The following is a 20,381-nucleotide window of genomic DNA, read 5'->3' as shown; positions in this document are numbered from 1 at the left end:
CAGTATGAATCAATGTCCATAATATCAATATGTCAGTACACTGAAAATTCTAACATAAGATATCAGTATCATATCAATACAAAGATCAGGGGTATATTTATAAGAATGCTGATTTAGGATCAGTTTTGCCTTTAAGATCAAGGCTTCCTCAGCATCTGCAGAATACATATACCACTAGTCAGGGTGTGTGTGTGTGTGTGAGTGTGTATAAACATGCCCTACTAGAAGATACATATTTATTTATCTAGTGACACAGCTGAGCTAGCAGAGGAAGGATGAATAGGAGAGAGACAGGGAGTGAGAGAGAACCCCCTCTGGCACTGAGTACATACAGAGACGTATAGAGAAGTGCCCATATCAGCGCAAAGTACGTGGACATACTGTAGGGTGACATTGATGGATATATACAGACATATCAGCAAGTTTTAGACAAGCTCTCTCTCTCTCACACACACACACACACGTTAGGGTGCAGAGATTTGGCTCCAGTGTGAGGTGAATGAGGTTTGTGACCTCTAGTCAAAGGTTCTGAAATAGAACAGGGTTGGTCTTTCACAGAGGGAGGGGTTATGTTCCTATAGTGTTCCTGTAGTGTTGCTGAATACTGTAACAGAGCACCATGTAGTGACTGGGCCGCGTCTCCTGAACATAATAAACTGCGGTGACGCTAGCAGCACTGTATAATAACATGATATGAACTATCTGGATACATGGCTAGTCTTACACCTCAGACCTGGGTCATGTTCAGTGGGCCACAACGTAACAACACATTTGGCAACGTGACTAGTTAAGGTTAAAAGGTTAAATTCTTAGTCTTATGGTACAAGTTAATGAAGTACTTTCCTGTTTCACTCTGTTTGAAATAGTTTCTATTAGCTGATATTGAACAGGACCCTGGATCTTACAGGCTATTCCAGATACTTGAGCTGCGTTTGGATTTAGCGCCCACACAAGATGAATCACACGCACAACGCAAATACTTTTTGACATATTAATTTGTCCAATGTCTGGTACAATGTCTGTCCATGACCCACGGAGCCAAATACTGTAGTTTACCTTGACCCGTCTGGTAACCCCTGGGCTGTTCTCCAGCTTAGGGGAGGGCTTGGTGGGAACTAACAACACCTCCTCCTCCCTCCTCCTTTCCTTTAAATGTTTCCCCATACTTAATCAAACTTAATCCTTTAAATGTTTCCCCATACTTTTCACACCACTGCCCTGTGTGTGTGTGTGTGGTGTGAGAGAGAGACAGTGTGAGAGAGACAATAGCAGAGACGTTGTTTGTGTGTGTCAAAACTCAAGGATGTGTACATGTGTATCCAGGACAACGCCCTGAGTGGACCTGTGGGTTTCGTCACCATCGGCTTTGCTCATCAGAGACAGGAAAGAGAGGAAGAGCACTGCTGTGTAGAGATTAGTAGTAGGATAACAATGATCTACTGTGCGGTCAGTTTGACATTTTCCATCATGATGGTCAGGGTTAGGACTGGAGAAGGGCAAGCTGGTCCTGGATCTGTGTGTACAGGAAATGTCTAGCTCAAGCTGTTGGATAGTACAGTAACATGACTGAATAGACCTCCTGTGTACAGTGTTAGTTACTGCAGGACCACCAAAATAGCCCTTTGACAGCAAATACATACTGTATTATACACTCAGTTACCAAACACTAGGAACACCTTCCTAATATAGAGTTGCACCCCTCCCCTTCGCCCTCAGAACAGCCTCGATTCGTCCTCTACAGTACAAGGTGTTGAAAGCGTTCCACAGAGATGCTGGCCCATGTTGACTCCTAAGCGTTCCACAGTTGTGTCAAGTTGGCTGGATGTCCTTTGGGTGGTGGACCATTCTTGGTACATACGAGAAAACTTTAGAGCGTGAAAAACCCAGCAGCGCTGCAGTTCTTGACACAAACCGGTGCGTCTGGCACCTACTACCATACCCCATTCAAAGGCACTTAAATATTGTGTCTTGCCCATTCACCCTCTGAATGGCACACATACACAATCCATGTTCCAAGGCTTTAAAATCCTTCTTCATCTACACTGATTGAAGTAGATTTAACAAGTGATAGCAATAAGGGATCATAGCTTTCACCTGGATTCACCTGGTCAGTCTGTCATGGAAAGAGCCTAATGTTTTGTATACTCCGTGTATAATTGAGAACTTATAGCTAGCTGTGTGTTGGTTGCCTGAATGTCTTAGGAAGATACACATATACGTGTTTATGTTACCTAGGCAACATTAGGAGTTGTGTGTTCACCTTGCGGTGAGTGTTTACAACAAGGTAAAAAATGAACACAAGCACAAGCATGGTTTTGAACACAAGCATGTTGCCTCAGTAACCACATAAGACATTAGGCCAAAGCACTCCTCCTACGCAATCATCAAGTTTGGAGACGACACAACAGTAGTGGGCTTGATTACCAACAACGACGAGACCGGTGAGGGCTCTGGGACTGTGGTGCCAGGAAAATAACCTCTCACTCAACGTCAACAAAACAAAGGAGATGATCGTGGACTTCAGGAAACAGCAGAGGGAACACCCCCCTATCCACATCAACGGGACCACAGTGGAGAAGGTGGAAAGATTCAAGTTCCTGGGCGTACTCATCACTGACAAACTGAAATGGTCCACCCACACAGACAATGTGGTGTAGGGCAACATTGTGTTATTTTAATTTGTACTTTTTTTCTACTTTTTACTTTAGTTTATTTGGTAAATATTTTCTTCACTCCTCTTGAACTGCACTGTTGGTTAAGGGCTTGTAAGGAAGCAGTTCACGGTAAGTTCTACACTTGTATTCGCCGCATGTGACAAATAAAGTTTGATTTGAACTGCACCGCCCGCAATCACAGGGCACTCCAGGGGGTGGTGCGGTCTGCCCAACGCATCACCGGGGGCTCACTACCTGCCCTCCAGGACAACTACAGCACCTGATGCCATAGGAAGGACAAAAAGATCATCAAGGACATCAACCATCCGAGCCACTGCCTGTTCACCCCGTTATCATCCAGAAGGCGAGGTCAGTACAGGTGCATCAAAGCGGGGACCGAGAGACTGAAAAACAGCTTCTATCTCAAGGTCATCAGACTGTTAAATAGCCATCACTAGCACATTAGAGGCTGCTGCCTATATACATAGACTTGAAATCACTGGTCATAAATGGAACACTAGTTACTTTAAAAATGTTTACATATTTGGTATTACTCATCTCATATGTATATACACTGTATATATACTGTATTTTAGTCTATGCTGCTCTAACATTGCTGATATATTCTTATTTCCATTCCTTTACTTAGTTTTGTGTATTGTTGCGAAATTGTTAGATATTACTTGTTAGATATTACTTGTTAGATATTACTTGTTAGATATTACTTGTTAGATATTACTTGTTAGATATTACTGCACTGTCGGAGCTAGAAACAAACACAAGCATTTCGCTACACCCGCAACAACATCTGCTTAACACGTGACCAATAACATTTGATTGGATTTGAAACAAATGATAGTGAATGAGTAACAGACAGCCTTTGAACTCTTATTTGGGTGGAGAAGGTTTCTGAATGTGCTTCTCAAAGACGCCTTTTTAACATGGCCAGAGTTCGGGGTCAAATTTGCCACCGTTTTTCAGAAACAAGGAAACTTATTGTCCGCTCAGAATTTGACCTTTTCTGACAAGACGCAGATCTGGTTTTCTGATAGATTAATTCTTCCACACACACACACACCCTCAGATTTGTAGAGAGACCCCCGAATCCCAACTGTCCCATATCACACACTGCAGCCTAGCGGTTATGGAAACAAATAGTTAAATTACAGACAGGCTATTGTGGGGGAATCCCGACCCGGGTTAAGCGTGTGTAAATGGAACGCAATTCCTTTTTTTTATGCACTTTTCTCTCCATGTATATATTGACCTTAAACCTAAGCATGAGAATAGCATTCTATTCACCTGCTATTCATTGGGTCTGGAGCTTGAATGAATGAAGGTGTGGAGGAGGTGTGTCTACAGATATGATGTATTCTGACCTTGACTTAATTCCCTCATAATGAATGAAGGTGTGGAGGAGGTGTGTCTACAGATATGATGTATTCTGACCTTGACTTAATTCCCTCATAATGAATGAAGGTGTGGAGGGGGTGTGTCTACAGATATGATGTATTCTGACCTCGACTTAATTCCCTCATAATGAATGAAGGTGTGGAGGAGGTGTGTCTACAGATATGATGTATTCTGACCTCGACTTAATTCCCTCATAATTTGACCATCTTTACCTGCAAGGAAACCATGAATGTCTACCTACCCGTTTCAAGTGGAAAAAGACTAATTTCTTTTGTCAGACAGAAATAACACCATTCTCCATACATTGTCATTTACAACTTGATAAGAGCTATCGATAAGAGCTAGGTTAATGAGTCATCTGTTTGGATCAGGGGATTGTAAATATAAATGACTTGTTTTAGATCCATTTTACATTATAGTCACTGGAGACAAACGTTAAACCAGTCATTTGGCAGCAACCTGAAGCATTATCAACAAATCAACTTTCCCACAGTAAAGTTTATGAAATGCTTTGGCATTATTCCGTATTTTAATTAATTAATTAACTTTGAGGGATGGTTACTCTCGAATGTCTTAATTATAGGCCACACCCCGACTTTCATGTTAAATATTATCCACTATCAGTATCAACCATCAGTAGGACTAATAACCACACATATTCAACCGCCAATGTACTGTTAGTTCCCTTCGGGTGGTATAGCCTATATTATCATTCCATTGTTTCCTTCACATTCCTTTTCCTCCTCTGTAAACGCTGTCACGTCCGTATGGTTGCTGAGGATCATTAGTATCAGTTGATCTAATTTGTTTTTACACGTAGGCTAACTAAACTGTTATGGAGCGGAGTGCAGCCCAAGCCGTAACAGTTACAACCTGATAGTTAGTGCAGGCAATAGGTGAGGGTATAACCTACTATTGTACATTATTCTCCCTGTTATAATAAGTGAGGGTATAGTCTACTATTGTACATTATTCTCCCTGTTATAATAAGTGAGGGTATAGCCTACTATTGTACATTATTCTCCCTGTTATAATAGGTGAGGGTATAGCAGCCTACTATTGTACATTATTCTCCCTGTTATAATAAGTGAGGGTATAGCCTACTATTGTACATTATTCTCCCTGTTATAATAGGTGAGGGTATAACCTACTATTGTACATTATTCTCCCTGTTATAATAGGTGAGGGTATAACCTACTATTGTACATTATTCTCCCTGTTATAATAGGTGAGGGTATAGCCTACTATTGTACATTATTCTCCCTGTTATAATAGGTGAGGGTATAGCCTACTATTGTACATTATTCTCCCTGTTATAATAGGTGAGGGTATAGCCTACTATTGTACATTATTCTCCCTGTTATAATAGGTGAGGGTATAACCTACTATTGTACATTATTCTCCCTGTTATAATAGGTGAGGGTATAGCCTACTATTGTACATTATTCTCCCTGTTATAATAGGTGAGGGTATAGCCTACTATTGTACATTATTCTCCCTGTTATAATAGGTGAGGGTATAGCCTACTATTGTACATTATTCTCCCTGTTATAATAGGTGAGGGTATAGCCTACTATTGTACATTATTCTCCCTGTTATAATAGGTGAGGGTATAGTCTACTATTGTACATTATTCTCCCTGTTATAATAGGTGAGGGTATAACCTACTATTGTACATTATTCTCCCTGTTATAATAGGTGAGGGTATAGCCTACTATTGTACATTATTCTCCCTGTTATAATAGGTGAGGGTATAGTCTACTATTGTACATTATTCTCCCTGTTATAATAGGTGAGGGTATAACCTACTATTGTACATTATTCTCCCTGTTATAATAGGTGAGGGTATAGCCTACTATTGTACATTATTCTCCCTGTTATAATAGGTGAGGGTATAACCTACTATTGTACATTATTCTCCCTGTTATAATAGGTGAGGGTATAGCCTACTATTGTACATTATTCTCCCTGTTATAATAGGTGAGGGTATAGCCTACTATTGTACATTATTCTCCCTGTTATAATAGGTGAGGGTATAGCCTACTATTGTACATTATTCTCCCTGTTATAATAGGTGAGGGTATAGCCTACTATTGTACATTATTCTCCCTGTTATAATTGAATGAACACTAATCTTGCAACATTACCATGGGTTGTCAAACTGAAGGTGCCACTTTTCAGGATGAATCAAACCACAGTATTTTTGAATAAAGGCTCTCCAAACCTGTTTTATGACTCAAATACTTTCTTAACCCTAAATAACTGACGAAATCAGACTATTTTTAAACCTGCCAATTGGTGCTAAAACAGGGTGGCAGGTAGCCCAGGGATTAAGAGCGTTGGGCCATTAACCGAAAGGTCGCTGGTTCGAATCCCCGTCCCGACTACATGAACAATCCGCCGATGTGCCCTTGAACAAGGCACGTAACCCTAATTGCTCCTGTAAGTCACTCTGGATAAAAGCGTCTGCTGAATAACTAAAATGTAAAACAGAGATGAAAATGCATTAATTTAGATGGCTTTCTTTCATTGATCCCTAATATTCTGAACCTGTTCTCTCCATATATTCTAGTGAGTCGGTCAACAGAATTCTAAATCAAAGATACACCGTATTTAAAGGGATGGCTTAAGACACATGTACTGAAAACCCCGTTGAATGAAAATGCAGAGTGCGTTATGTGACTGAATAAGGTATGTCTGATTACCAAACACTGAGAAGTGCGTAGGAAAGGCGTACATTTTCTACGTCTGATTACCAAACACTGAGAAGTGCGTAGGAAAGGCGTACATTTTCTACGCCTGATTACCAAACACCGAGAAGTGCGTAGGAAAGGCGTACTTTTTCTACGTCTGATTACCAAACACTGAGAAGTGCGTAGGAAAGGCGTACTTTTTCTACGTCTGAAGACTAGATGGAAGACAACATGTTGATGTCTCGCGTATCAAAGACTACGTCCCAAAAAACACCCTATTCCCTATGTAGTGGACTACTTTTTACCAGGGCTCATATGGCTTTTGTCAAAAGCAGTGCACTATATAGGGAATAGGGTGGCATTTGGGACTTACCCCCAATGACCCACGTCACGCTAACAGTAGTCTCAATTTCCTCACACAAGAAAAGCCTTTTGTGTGTATGGGGACTGAGAGAATCAAACATTGGATCCAACCCCTCTGGCAGAAGGAAGAGAGGACCCGAAAGAAGGAAGAAGGAGAGAGCGAGAGGGTTGCATATGCTTTTCGACTTCCTCTGAGAGGACACAGAGGGAAGTTAGAGTAAAATTAGACCGCAGACACGCATGGTCACAAGCACAGCACACAGTCAGTCAGTCTCCCATTTTAAAGGGCTTTTAAAAGATGCAGTCGGTTACATGTGGTGAGGGAACATGATGAGAGAGAGAGTGAGATGAAAATAGAGAGAGAGAGAGTTATCTTATGTAACTCTGCGCAGAACTGAGACAGACCCAAGCAGAAACACACAGTCTGGAGATCGACACACACACTCTTGCACAGCTAACCTTGTGGGGGACATACAATTCAGTCCCATTCAAAATCCTATTTTCCTTAACCCCTAACCCGTACCTTAACCCTAAACCTAACACTAGCTTCTAACCCTAAAACTAACCATAGCTCCTAACCCTAAACTTAATTCTAACCGGAGGTCGACTGATTATGATTTTTCAACGCCGATACCGATTATTGGAGGACCAAAAAAGCCGATACCGATTAAAGTCGGACTAATTATATATATTTGTAATAATGACAATTACTCATTCAACAATGCTGAATGAACACTTTTATTTTAACTTAATATAATACATAAATAATACTCAAATAAATAATGAAACATGTTCATTTTGGTTTAAATAATGTGTTGGAGAAGAAAGTAAAAGTGCAATATGTGCATGTAAAAAATGTTAAAGTTCCTTGGTCAGAACATGAGAACATATGAAAGCTTATGGTTCCTTTTAACATGAGTCTTCAATATTCCCATTTAAGAAGTTTTAGGTTGTAGTTATTATAGTAATTATAGGACTATTTCTCTCTATACCATTTGTATTTCATATACCTTTGACTATTGGATGTTCTTATAGGCACTATAGTATTGCCAGCCTAATCTCAGGAGTTGATAGGCTTGAAGTCATAAACAGCGCTGTGCGTCAAGCATTGCTAAGAGCTGCTGGCAAACGCAGGAAAGTGCTGTTTGAATGAATGCTTACAAGCCTGCTGCTGCCTACCACCGCTCAGTCAGAGCAGTCTATCAAATCATAGACTTAATTATAATAAACACACAGAAATACGAGCCTTTGGTCATTAATATGGTCAAATCCGGAAACTATCATTTCGAAAACAAAACGTTTATTCTTTCAGTGAAATACGAAACCGTTCCGTATTTTATCTAACGGGTGGCATCCATAAGTCTAAATATTGCTGTTACATTGTACAACCTTCAATGTTATGTCCTAATTATGTACAATTCTGGCAAATTAATTAAGGTCTTTGTTAGGAATAAATGGTCTTCACACAGTTCACAACGAGCCAGGCGGCCCAAACTGCTGCATATACCCTGACTCTGCTTGCACTGAACGCAAGAGAAGTGTCAATTTCCCTAGTTAATATTGCCTGCTAACATTCATTTCTTTTAACTAAATATGCGTCCAAAAATGACAATTACCGATTGTTATGAAACCTTGAAATCAGCCGATTAATCAGTCAACCTCTAATTCTAACCTAAACCCCATAGAAATAGCATTTGACCTTGTGGGGACCAACAAAATATCCGCAGTTAGTTAAATTTTTGTTTGTTTACTATTCTTGTGGGAACTTCTGGTTAAACACGTCCACACACACAATCTCTCTGTTGCTCCATGTGTTTGTTTCTGTCTGATTGTCTTGTTCTGATCTGTATTGAGTGTGTGTGTGTGTGTGTGTGCATATGGAGCGTGCGTGTGTGTGATGCGTACGAGTGCGTGTCTTGTTTACCCCATCCAGAGTGTGTGTTTAAGTGCCCTCATCTCTGCAGCAGCAGCAGGAAATGAGCAGGCTGACACTGCAGAGCTGAGAATGCCTTTCACATTCCCCTACACCTCACTCACACACATATTCACTCACACGCGCTCACACACACACACACACACAGTTTCAAGTCTCTACACACACAGCAATGTCTTTTCTACACTTTGTCATTTATACACTTTATCAAGTTGCTGACACACAGAAAGATGTGTGTGTGTGTGTGTGTGTGTGTGTGTGTGTGTGTGTGTAGTCACCAGCTGTCGGACTTGGTCGTCCTCTCGGTGGAGACACACTCCCAGTGGTCTGGCCGTCCTTCCCCGTCGTAGGAGGAGCCGGAGGGGGCAGCCTGGAGCCAAAACTCCCTCCTACTGGAGCTGGAGAGGTGGGAGACAGGGAGGGTCCCCCGGTGTTGCTCGCTCCCCCGGCCCCCCTGCCCTTGACCTGGGGCAGCTGTCTGACCGATGAGGGCCCCAGCTTGGAGGAGACCTTCTGCAGAAAGAGCTGTCGTTTAGTTACCGCGTCCCAGCCCATGGGGCCCAGCTCGGAGCTGCGCACCGAGACCATGGTGTTGGCCATTCCAGAGTCGTAGGCAGAAATGTGGAAGTAGAAGCACACAGGCAGGAGGAGTGAGAAGGAGGGGGAGGAGAGAGAGAGAGAGGAAATAGGAGTAGGCTGGAACTCTGAGGTAAAAAAGTTGCTATTGTACTACATTCCCTCTGGGATTCACTGCTGGGACCAGTTTCTCTCCCTCTTTATTCCCTCCCTCTTTATTCCCTCCCCCTCTTTCCTCCCCTCTTTCTGTAAACACAGGGCACATATGGAGTGAGTTTGCAGGCGAGTTTTCAAAGAAAAGACTTGACTACTATAAATGTTCAGACTATTCTTACGCTATTCAGAACAGTTTGACAAATGGCTTTTGCCTTCATATGAGAAGTGTCTGAGCAACAAATCTGTTCTGAGGACTGTTTCAAACTGAGAATAGAATGTGGCGGAACATTCAACAACCGACGTGTCACACACACCCGCAGATGTCAAGACATTCCACACAAAAAATGATTTGACTCATGCTGTCATTCAACAGAACCCCAACACTGATTGGGGTTCAATGTTCAGCATCATACTGCAGTGAATGATACAGTTGACATTTAAACCCAAAGCTCTCCTTTAGCCAAGGATTACTTAAGCCTGACTAACAACATAGTTAAATCATGTGATGACATGCTCGCAGCCAGACTTGCCTGAGGAACTACTCAATCACGCCACTCACAAACACAGGAAGAGTTGAAACCTGTCAATGGATTTAAAAGCAAAATACCAACAACAAACCACTGCCACTCCCTCACCTAAAACCACTGCTCCCACCGTTTAGAGATGAAACCAGCCTTGGGCTTGTTCTATACATGCGTCATATCATCCTGATAAAGTATGTTCCTGGTGACTGGAAATCTCAGTCAGTTCACTAACAGCCCCTGTTGTGGATACTAAAAATACATCTTGAGGAAGTCACTGATCTGGCCAAGTTGAATTGGGTGAGGGCAGTCTGGTGTGTATTGGTTATATCATGTGAAATGCAGATCAGTGATTCTTTCAAGGAAGAGAGGGAGGAACGAAGGAAAGATTTGACCAAACTATTTAAACAGGGCCGTAATAGAACAAACACCCCCCCCCCACACACACACACACACACAGTGGGCTACTTACTGTGCCATTTCTTCTCCTTTGTTCTACAGGTGTCTCACCCCCTGCTCCCTCTGTAGTGTCATCTGTAGTGCACACTCCTGTAGTGCACACTCCTGTAGTGCACACTCCTGTAGTGCACACTCCTGTAGTACACACTCCTGTAGTACACACTCCTGTAGTACACACTCCTGTAGTGCACACTCCTGTAGTACCCTCTTCTCCATTTAGGAGACCCTCCCCAGGCGTCCAACGGTGCCCATCCACAGCCAACTCTGAACCCAGAGAGCTGCTGGAGGTGGAGCAAATGCCATTGACTAAAGTGCCCTTCCTCCTCTTCTCAGATTGGTTAGAGACTCTGGGCTCTGTGTTTTGATTGGGTCTGGGTTTGGGGCTCGGCTTCAGCGAAGCTACTTTAGTTTGACCCAAAGACGACCTTTGCCTTTTGACTCCGTCTGGGGCTTTCTTTTCATTGGCCGGAGCAGTTTTTCCTTGCGTCTGATTGGCTGTTCTGGTTGTAGAGGCGGGCCTGGACATGACCTTAGACTTGACGTTCTTCAGGTCGGGTTTGGGGAACCTCTTGACGTCGGTCCTACCAGGTTTGGATGTCGTGGTGACCGCTGTCTTGGCGATGGCGGCGTTCGGTTTGACCCGAGTTGCACACGGGTGTTCCTTGGTCTTGCGGAAGGCGGGGCTCGCAACTTTGGACCCTTTGTTTGGAGACTGGGGAACGGTAAAGGGGGACACTGCCAAATCCACACCCTTGGAGACTTGTACTGAGGTGGAGGTCTGGGAGACTACAGTGAAGCCTTCAGAATCTGGAGACACTATAGTCTCACTGAGAAGAACCTCTAGTGCCACAATAGGCTCGGTGTCCGCTGCCTCCACCATGGGGAGAAAATCCAGAGTGCAGGCCTCCTCGGGCAAATCCACCCCCAGCTGAAGTGCCTCTCTATCGGGCAGACCCGGTGAGCTGCTAGCCCCGGTCTGGAGGTTCTGGAGTTCCATGGTGATGGACCCAGCATGAGGACTCTTCCTCCCCTCAAGGCCCTTACAGAGGTCAGGCAATGGGGCGGAGAGTGGAGCCTGGATGGGAGCCGTGGTGGAGGGGGAGGCCGTGTCCGAGTCCTCCAGGATGGACACCCCGCTGCTGGGGAGCCGCTCCGAGTCGATCAGGCTGATTCTCCTCATCCCCATGTCCGAGCTCACCGACAGGAAAAACCCTTCCTCATCATCCTCGTCACCTGGGATCTCCGTGGCCCCCGAGTCCGGGGAAGAGTCCCTTCTCCCACTGCTGTTGCTCGCCACACTGTTAACGTTGTCATGGAGATCGCCTTGGCTACCGTTTCTATGCTCCCGTATCCCAGCAATGCTCATAGCGAGGGTCAGGTTGTCGTTCCAGGAGTCCTCATCAGCGTCCAGGTAGACGGACACCGAGTTGTCGTTGGATTCAGAGAACTCAGTCTGAGGCAGTTCCGCAGCGGGTGAGACAGCGGCCATTTTGATTTGGGTCGACATAACGCATTCCATGTCGACGTCCAGGCTGCTCAGACTCTGCAGGGAGTCTGGGGAGGAAGAGGAGGATGAAGAGGAGACAGGGAAAGCATTGCCATTTTTGTCGCCGGTGCAGAGGAGGGGGAGCCTCATTCCGGAGCCATTCATGCCCCCGACGGGGACGCGTTCCCCGGGCTGAGACACACTCATCTCTGGTCTTCGGGAGTGCGTGGGGAAAGCTGATGTCGCTAACTGCTAAAGACCTCAAAACAAAGTCAAACCACGGAGAACTCCATGCTTACAACTGTTTACCTATGTAGGCAGACGTCTACTGAGCAAGGTGTTTCATTGATTAAAGCTGACACAGATCAGCGCAATACCAGTGATAAGTAGTCAGCAGTCCCTATAGGCCTAGGAGTCACTGAGAGGTAGATATTGAAGTGCACTTTTGGACAAGTGAGGAAGTGAGGAGTGGTCCCATTCTAAGGCCCCTTCAACTGACCCTTTAGTTCAGTCACTGGAGTGGAGTCCATACTCTTCAGAGCTCCTCCTCTGAAAACCTCTGGAAAACACAACGACAAGGAAACACAGGCATCAATATCACAGTTATTATGTTGAAAATACTTTATTTGACAGTGTCTACGATATTAACACAACAGTATCATAAAACAGAGACAGAAAGACAGAGAAACAGAGACAGAAAGACAGAGAAACAGAGACAGAAAGACAGAGAAACAGAGACAGAAAGACAGAGAAACAGACAGAAAGACAGAGAAACAGACAGAAAGACAGAGAAACAGAGACAGAAAGACAGAGAAACAGAGACAGAAAGACAGAGAAACAGACAGAAAGACAGCGAGACCTCTGCTGCCCTCTGTTGGTCAACCATAGGAAGTGATTAAACTGGATATTACACCACAACACAAAACATTTCAACAAAAGTACACAGTGTACCAACATAACCTAATTAGTTATGATGTGGAAACTCATGTAATGCTTGAATCCCAAATTCAAAAACTTTTTATCTTGGAAGGATTTTCAAACAACTGATACCTGCCGTTCATACAGTAGGTGGCATTACAATACGCAGAAATCCGTCCTAGTTTCCACTAAAAGTCATTAATATGGCGTTAAGAATCTGTTGCCATTTAAACCAATGAGGTCAACCATCTTAGGATGAAATATTGTCCGTAATTAATGAAATTGGCTTTGATACTCATAACCAAGGGTAAATAAAGACACAAGTTGGTCTCTGTAGTATTGAAAAGCTACAAACAATAGCTCTGTTGAAGTTTAAGCAATGTTAGAAAGGCCATAGACCTACAGTAGAGTGCATCCCAATGGCACCCTATTCCCCTTTTAGTGCACTACTTTTGAACAGGCCCCATAGGGCTCTGGTCAAAGGTAGTGGTGTAGGGGAGTGTTTCCCTACTCCAGTCCTCTCAACAGCACACATTTCTGCTGTAGCACCGTCCAATCACATCTGATTCAACTTGTCGACTAATCATCCAGCCCTCAAAATGAGTTGAATCAGGTGAGTTTGTCTGGGGGACTACAACACAAATGTGTGCTGTTTGGGGTACTGGAGGACTGGAGTTGGGGAAAACTGCTATAGTGCCGTTTGGGACGAGCCAGATGCCCACAACTCTACAGTACGAGGGTGAATGCAGAGACTAAACTGAACTAAGTGGAGAAACAGAAAAGATCAGGGTGGCATTCATTAGGCACCAAACATCAGAAGGCGGACTGAAACATGTCAGGACGGCCTGAACTTGTCCAATAAGAAACACTTGTTGAATGAACACACCCCAGATCTTGTGCACATGATAACGATGAAGGGGAAAGTGTTCGCTTGCTGAGATACTGAAAACACCAGATGGAGTCACTTTGCTTTTTCCAAGTAAACAACAGATATGCAGCAGGTTCCTGAGAGGGAAAGATCCAGAGAGAGAGAGAGAGAGAGAGAGAGAGAGAGAGGAACCTCCATTTACCTAGCAGTCCTCTGGGAACACGATGCGAGACCTTGGTCTAAACGAGGAACAATCTGCAGCTCCATATCCACAAACTAAGATAGATAGCTTGCGGTATACAGGCTCAAAGACTCCCACCTGCCTGTCAGTGTGTGTGTGTTAATCTGGGTCAGAGTGAGAAAGAGAGGGGCTATAATAAGGATCAGTTATAGTTTCATATCCAGGACAGTGCTTCACCAATGAATGGCCCAGTGACAATAGAAAGCCCATAGACTATGAGCTCACTACGACACCTAGACGACAGTGAGAGTAACTGATAGTACTGCCTTACCTACAGTGTTCTCGATAAAACGCTACCCCTATCCACTCCAACAACAACCTACTGCACACTCAAATCATCAACCAGTCCAATACCTGTCAGCTTGTCATGGTAAGTGATAATTAGTTCTTAAAGCTGCAATATGTAAAACTTTTTAGGCGGCCTGGCCAAATTCACATAGAAATGCAATTTATAGATTGGTCATTCGCATCAAAGTCTAAGAAGCGGTAGATGTGTTCTATGTGCGCTGTCTATGCTTCCCGGATTTAAATGTAGTCTTTAACTTCTGTACACCAGTTTCAAAACAGCTGAAAATACTATATTTTTGGTTTTAGAAAATATATTTCACAGCGGTTTAGATGGTACAAAGACTCTACATTACACTTTATTTTTGTCACATAAATTGAAATGAGGCAAATTTGGGAATTTTAGCAACCAGGAAATGGCGGAGCGTTATCTGCATAGCGCATCTTTAACCGACTTGCCTGGATGAATATAGGTTGAATAAATAAGATTCAGGAAGCCATTCAAATGCACAGTGATGGCATTAACCACTTCATTCAGCAGGCTAATAGGTTATTCAAAGGCCATCACTTTGATGTCATGACATCACGGTTAATCTGATGTGTGGGACGCAGGTAGCAGTAAGTGAAGACTGCAGTCACTGCATTGTTATCCAGTCAGTGATCATGTCTAACCATGTATCTGTGGTGCTGTGGGGACTCTTCCCTCTGCTGTTCTGAGTTGTATTACTGGTGCTGTGGGGACTCTTCCCTCTGCTGTTCTGCGTTGTATTACTGGTGCTGTGGGGACTCTTCCCTCTGCTGTTCTGAGTTGTGTTACTGGTGCTGTGGGGACTCTTCCCTCTGCTGTTCTGAGTTGTGTTACTGGTGCTGTGGGGACTCTTCCCTCTGCTGTTCTGAGTTGTGTTACTGGTGCTGTGGGGACTCTTCCCTCTGCTGTTCTGAGTTGTGTTACTGGTGCTGTGGGGACTCTTCCGTCTGCTGTTCTGCGTTGTATTACTGGTGCTGTGGGGACTCTTCCCTCTGCTGTTCTGCGTTGTATTACTGGTGTTAAGGGGACTCTTCGCTCTGCTGTTCTGAGTTGTATTACTGGTGCTGTGGGGACTCTTCCCTCTGCTGTTCTGAGTTGTATTACTGGTGCTGTGGGGACTCTTCCCTCTGCTGTTCTGCGTTGTATTACTGGTGCTGTGGGGACTCTTCCCTCTGCTGTTCTGAGTTGTATTACTGGTGTTAAGGGGACTCTTCGCTCTGCTGTTCTGCGTTGTATTACTGGTGTTAAGGGGACTCTTCCCTCTGCTGTTCTGCGTTGTATTACTGGTGTTAAGGGGACTCTTCGCTCTGCTGTTCTGAGTTGTATTACTGGTGCTGTGGGGACTCTTCCCTCTGCTGTTCTGCGTTGTATTACTGGTGCTGAGGGGACTCTTCCCTCTGCTGTTCTGAGTTGTATTACTGGTGCTGTGGGGACTCTTCCCTCTGCTGTTCTGAGTTGTGTTACTGATGTTATGGGGACTCATCCCCGTGCCATGGAGTGTGACCCTGTCTCATTGCTAATGCATGAGTTAGGGCTGGGCGGGCGACTGCAGACCTGAGTGTGTGTGTGTGTATCACACTGGCCTTATCAAACATGCATTAGCCCTCTGCAGTTGTGGGAACGCTAGCTGACAGGTGAGCTGGTACACCTGAGACAGAGTCCAATATAGAGCCACTGCCCTTTGGTATTTACCTTAATACAGAACAGGTCACCTGAGAGGGAGGGAGGTACCACTGTAGCATTGTACAGCTCTGTCATACTGGGAGGTGTTAAAGGGTTGTTAGAGCTGAGGTGTAATGTCAAGAGAATTGTGTGCTTCCTATGACAAGAGTGTTTTGAAGGCTTCATGAATGCTACATTAAGGTTTAGTTTATCGTCAAGGTGTACAACATTGTCAGCTAAGAGCTGATGTGAATAAATAAACAATAATTAAATAAACAAATGAATCATGTCACATGGTGTGATACATGTCTGTGTGGAGGGAGGTGGCATCAGTCGGTCACAGCCAGGTAAAATACTCAGGAGCCTTGGTCAGGGACAGGGTCAGACAGGTCTGGACCCGGATCAATGATGACTGGTCTCTGTAGCCGGGTAGCTAGGCTCACCGTACGTCGACAATTGTCCAAAGTAACCTTGTAGTACTCCCGAGCATCTGCGCTCGTCCTCTGTCATCTCAGGTGTCCTCTCTTGGCTCTTGCTTCAGGCTTCTCCGCTCAACCTTGAACTCAAAACATCCAGCTAGCCAGCTGCTAATTAGCTAGCCAGCCAAACCAACCAACTGACTTGTTTGACAGTTTTGAAATGCGGTGGTGGTTTAAGACAATTGTAATTGTAAAAAATATACAAAAATGCAATTTTAAAAAATGAAATATTTATGCATGTTTCCCGTTATAAAACAGACCTGTCGTAAAACTGTACAAGTGTGAACGAGCATTTAAACTGCCAGAATAATGCCCATCATTCACCTTGTATGGTGACAATAAAGCCCTTTTTGCTGTATACTTTGGAAGGATTGGAATTAGGCCAAGACATTTGCTGTATACTTAGGAAGGATTGGAATTAGGCCAAGACATTTGCTGTATACTTAGGAAGGATTGGAATTAGGCCAAGACATTTGCTGTATACTTTGGAGGGATTGGAATTAGGCCAAGACATTTGCTGTATACTTTGGAGGGATTGGAATTAGGCCAAGACATTTGCTGTATACTTTGGAGGGATTGGAATTAGGCCAAGACATTTGCTGTATACTTAGGAAGGATTGGAATTAGGCCAAGACATTTGCTGTATACTTTGGAGGGATTGGAATTAGGCCAAGACATTTGCTGTATACTTTGGAAGGATTGGAATTAGGCCAAGACATTTGCTGTATACTTTGGAGGGATTGGAATTAGGCCAAGACATTTGCTGTGGGCCTTCTGACCGTTTCTAAAAACTAATGAATTTTTGACCTGGAAACAGATCGCTTTTCAATGCAAAAGATCAACGGTCTGTTCACCTGTATGTTATAAACTGCGCTCCCTTTCGGATGCATGGAGCAAAAACATTAAATTAGAATATCTAATAGGCCCAAATAAATTAGAGATGCGCATGGTAATTTGTTGTACGGCTACTTCATGGTCAGAAAAGGTGAGGAATTTATATTCTGCAATGGTTATGGTTATATATGTAGTGTGTTTGTAAATGAATTTTACATCACAGTTGGCTATTCAGACGGAGTCTACAAAGGTCAATGGAAAGGTGAACCATCTGTTCTAGCACTTCAGATTGGCTTGCATTGGGCAAAATACTTAAACATATACCGGTAGCTTTTCTATTTACCACTGTGATGTGAGTCCAATTAAAAGAAACGAATGGTAGCCTATCCTAACTTATTGTTGGCCTATAGGCTACGTCGCGAGTATTGAAACCATCACAGTTAGAAAAGATGAGGAATTTATTCTGCAATGGTCATGGAAATGACAGATTTCAAATTATTTTAGAATGCAAAGATAAAATCGATTCTCTTTCATCTCACTAACAGCCATTAATTGCATGGTTATTATATTTAGCTCCCTGTTTTTTTGTTATGAATAATTCATCGTATATTCATGTACAAGGCTACGAGGTTGCTTTGTGCATTTGCAATACAAAACTTGAACCGCTACAAACTGTGTGTAAACATGGTCTAAAGTTTGTAGGAGGATACACACAATCTCACCGTCAAGTTCAGTTTTTAGAAATGCCTACTTGGTGTATGCATGTTTTGGGGCATATTTTGTGCACACACACCATTTATAAATGGAGGCCTCTGGGGAGTATGAACTTGAGCAAACATACTTAACAGACTACCATCCCAACCACACTAAAAGTGCACGGTTAGAGTTGGCACCATAGTGTGAAAGACCCACCTAGTTCAAGTAGAGTGGCCCGCTTAGAAAGAGACTACAGCCGTCTAACAATGTACAATCCTATAGATCCTCACATTTCACTGGATCAACTCCATTTAGTAAGAGCAACACCCACACTCCAATGACATCCATCTCTACACACTGGCCTATACATGATCATTTGAATTAAGGACACAGCGAGTGGCACGTTTGGTCAAAAGGCTCTTGAACGGAGTCCAAGTCCCAAATAGTACCCTATTCCCTCTATAGTGCACTACTTTTGACCAGAGTCCTATGGGTAACCCTATGAGTCCCGGTCAAAAGTAGTGCACTTAGGGAATAGTGTGCCATGTGGGACTCAGACTGACATTCTGGGCTTCAGTTAGAGCTGCCCTCCCCACATCTAAGAGTTGGTGTCTGTTCATGTTACACTCTTAGGTCTTTGTCCCCCAGGGGATTATGGGTAACTGTACACGCCTGGCGATTGTTGGAGGGGGAGAGAGACCCTGGCACGCTCTAGTGCAGGCCTGTCGAGTACTATAAAGAGAGGGAGGGGATGGAGAGGTGGAGGGGAAGTTGAGAGATTCAGAGGTTTAAAAAGGCACCACTGAACTATTAGCCTAGAACTCATAACCTAATGAGGGAAGACAACTAGAAAGGTACGCAAGCCAACTTTAGATTGAGACAACATGACAGACTTAGCAGAGGTAGCATCAACACGACAGACTTAGCAGAGGTAGCATCAACATGACAGACTTAGCAGAGGTAGCATCAACATGACAGACTTAGCAGAGGTAGCATCAGCAACAAGCTAAAAGGTCATCTTTAAGTGTCAATAGGAGATTGGGTATCAAAAACAGGCACTTTCTGAGTTGCCGTGCACACGCGCACACACACACACACACACACTAGATGGACAGTGATGATGTTTGGTAAGGGATTGAGAGTCAGGGTTTTAAAAACTACCCATTAGATCATGTTGATGGTGGGAGAATTGCAAGTCTCTCTTTCTCCATCTCGCCCTGTTCCGGACCACAGCAGAGCTGCTGATGGATGACCACTCATCCGGAACAACAAGGAACCCAGAGAGAGTTGAGACTGTGGGCCACACACGGTCTTCCTGCCTGGCTGCTGCAGTGTAATCATGTACATTTGACACTTTATCCACAACTGGTATTACAGTGGAGCAAGAATTCACTAACCAGGAAGTAACCTTAAACGTGATTAGTTTAATTTGACTATTGGTCAAATGGCAATAACGGAGTACATTGAAAACCAACTCCAGCACACTTGATGATCTTAATGCTCCACACACAGATTTAATCAATGGCTATACCAACGACTGGTCAATTGACCTCCATCAATAATAGACTATAACACAGGCTAAAGCTACAGATCAATAAGACTATAACAAGCCTCCCGAGTGGCGCAGTGCAGTGGCCAGGCTCTGTCGCAGCCGGCCGCGACTGGGAGACCCATGGGGCGGCGCACAATTGGCCCAGCGTCATCCGGGTTAGGGGAAGGTTTGGCAGGCAGGGATATCCTTGTCTCATCGCGCACTAGCGACTCCTGTGGCGGGCCGGGCGCAGTGCACGCTGACACGGTCACCAGGTGTACGGTGTTTCCTCCAACACATTGGTGCGGCTGGCTTCCGGGTTAAGTGAGCAGTGTGTCAAGAAGCAGTGCGGCTTGGTTGGGTTGTTTCAGAGGACGCATGGCTCTCGACCATCGCCTCTCCTGAGTCCGTATGGGAGTTGCAGCGATGATACAAGACTAACTACTACCAGTTGGATACCACGAAATAGGGGAGAAAAATACACAAAACAATTAAATAATAACAGAGTATAACACAGGCTAACGTTACACAGCATAGGTATAAATCATATGATACAGCCTACCTCCCAAGGCTCCTGGACAATAC

At 44.0% G+C, this 20,381-nt stretch overlaps 1 protein-coding gene across 3 annotated transcripts in view; it reads right to left on the bottom strand.

Annotated features, from left to right (window-relative positions):
- Window positions 1–20,381, bottom strand: part of LOC110497292 (uncharacterized) — an 86,607-nt gene that overhangs the window by 48,376 nt on the left and 17,850 nt on the right. For all 3 annotated transcript variants that reach the window (XM_090187859.1, XM_090187858.1, XM_090187857.1), the window contains 2 exons: window positions 10,782–12,813; window positions 9,335–9,569 (listed from right to left, as the gene is read on the bottom strand). In XM_090187859.1, the coding sequence (XP_090043985.1) occupies window positions 9,335–9,569; window positions 10,782–12,461 (1,915 nt within the window). In that variant the 5' untranslated portion in view covers window positions 12,462–12,813. The remainder of the gene's footprint in view (window positions 1–9,334; window positions 9,570–10,781; window positions 12,814–20,381) is intronic.

This window comes from Oncorhynchus mykiss, chromosome 10, assembly GCF_057628025.1.
Source record: "Oncorhynchus mykiss isolate SJ-2025 chromosome 10, ASM5762802v1, whole genome shotgun sequence".
Classification (NCBI taxonomy): Eukaryota; Metazoa; Chordata; class Actinopteri; order Salmoniformes; family Salmonidae; genus Oncorhynchus; species Oncorhynchus mykiss.
The sequence above is the reverse complement of the archived record's forward strand: the minus strand, read 5'-3'. Positions and strand labels throughout refer to the sequence as shown.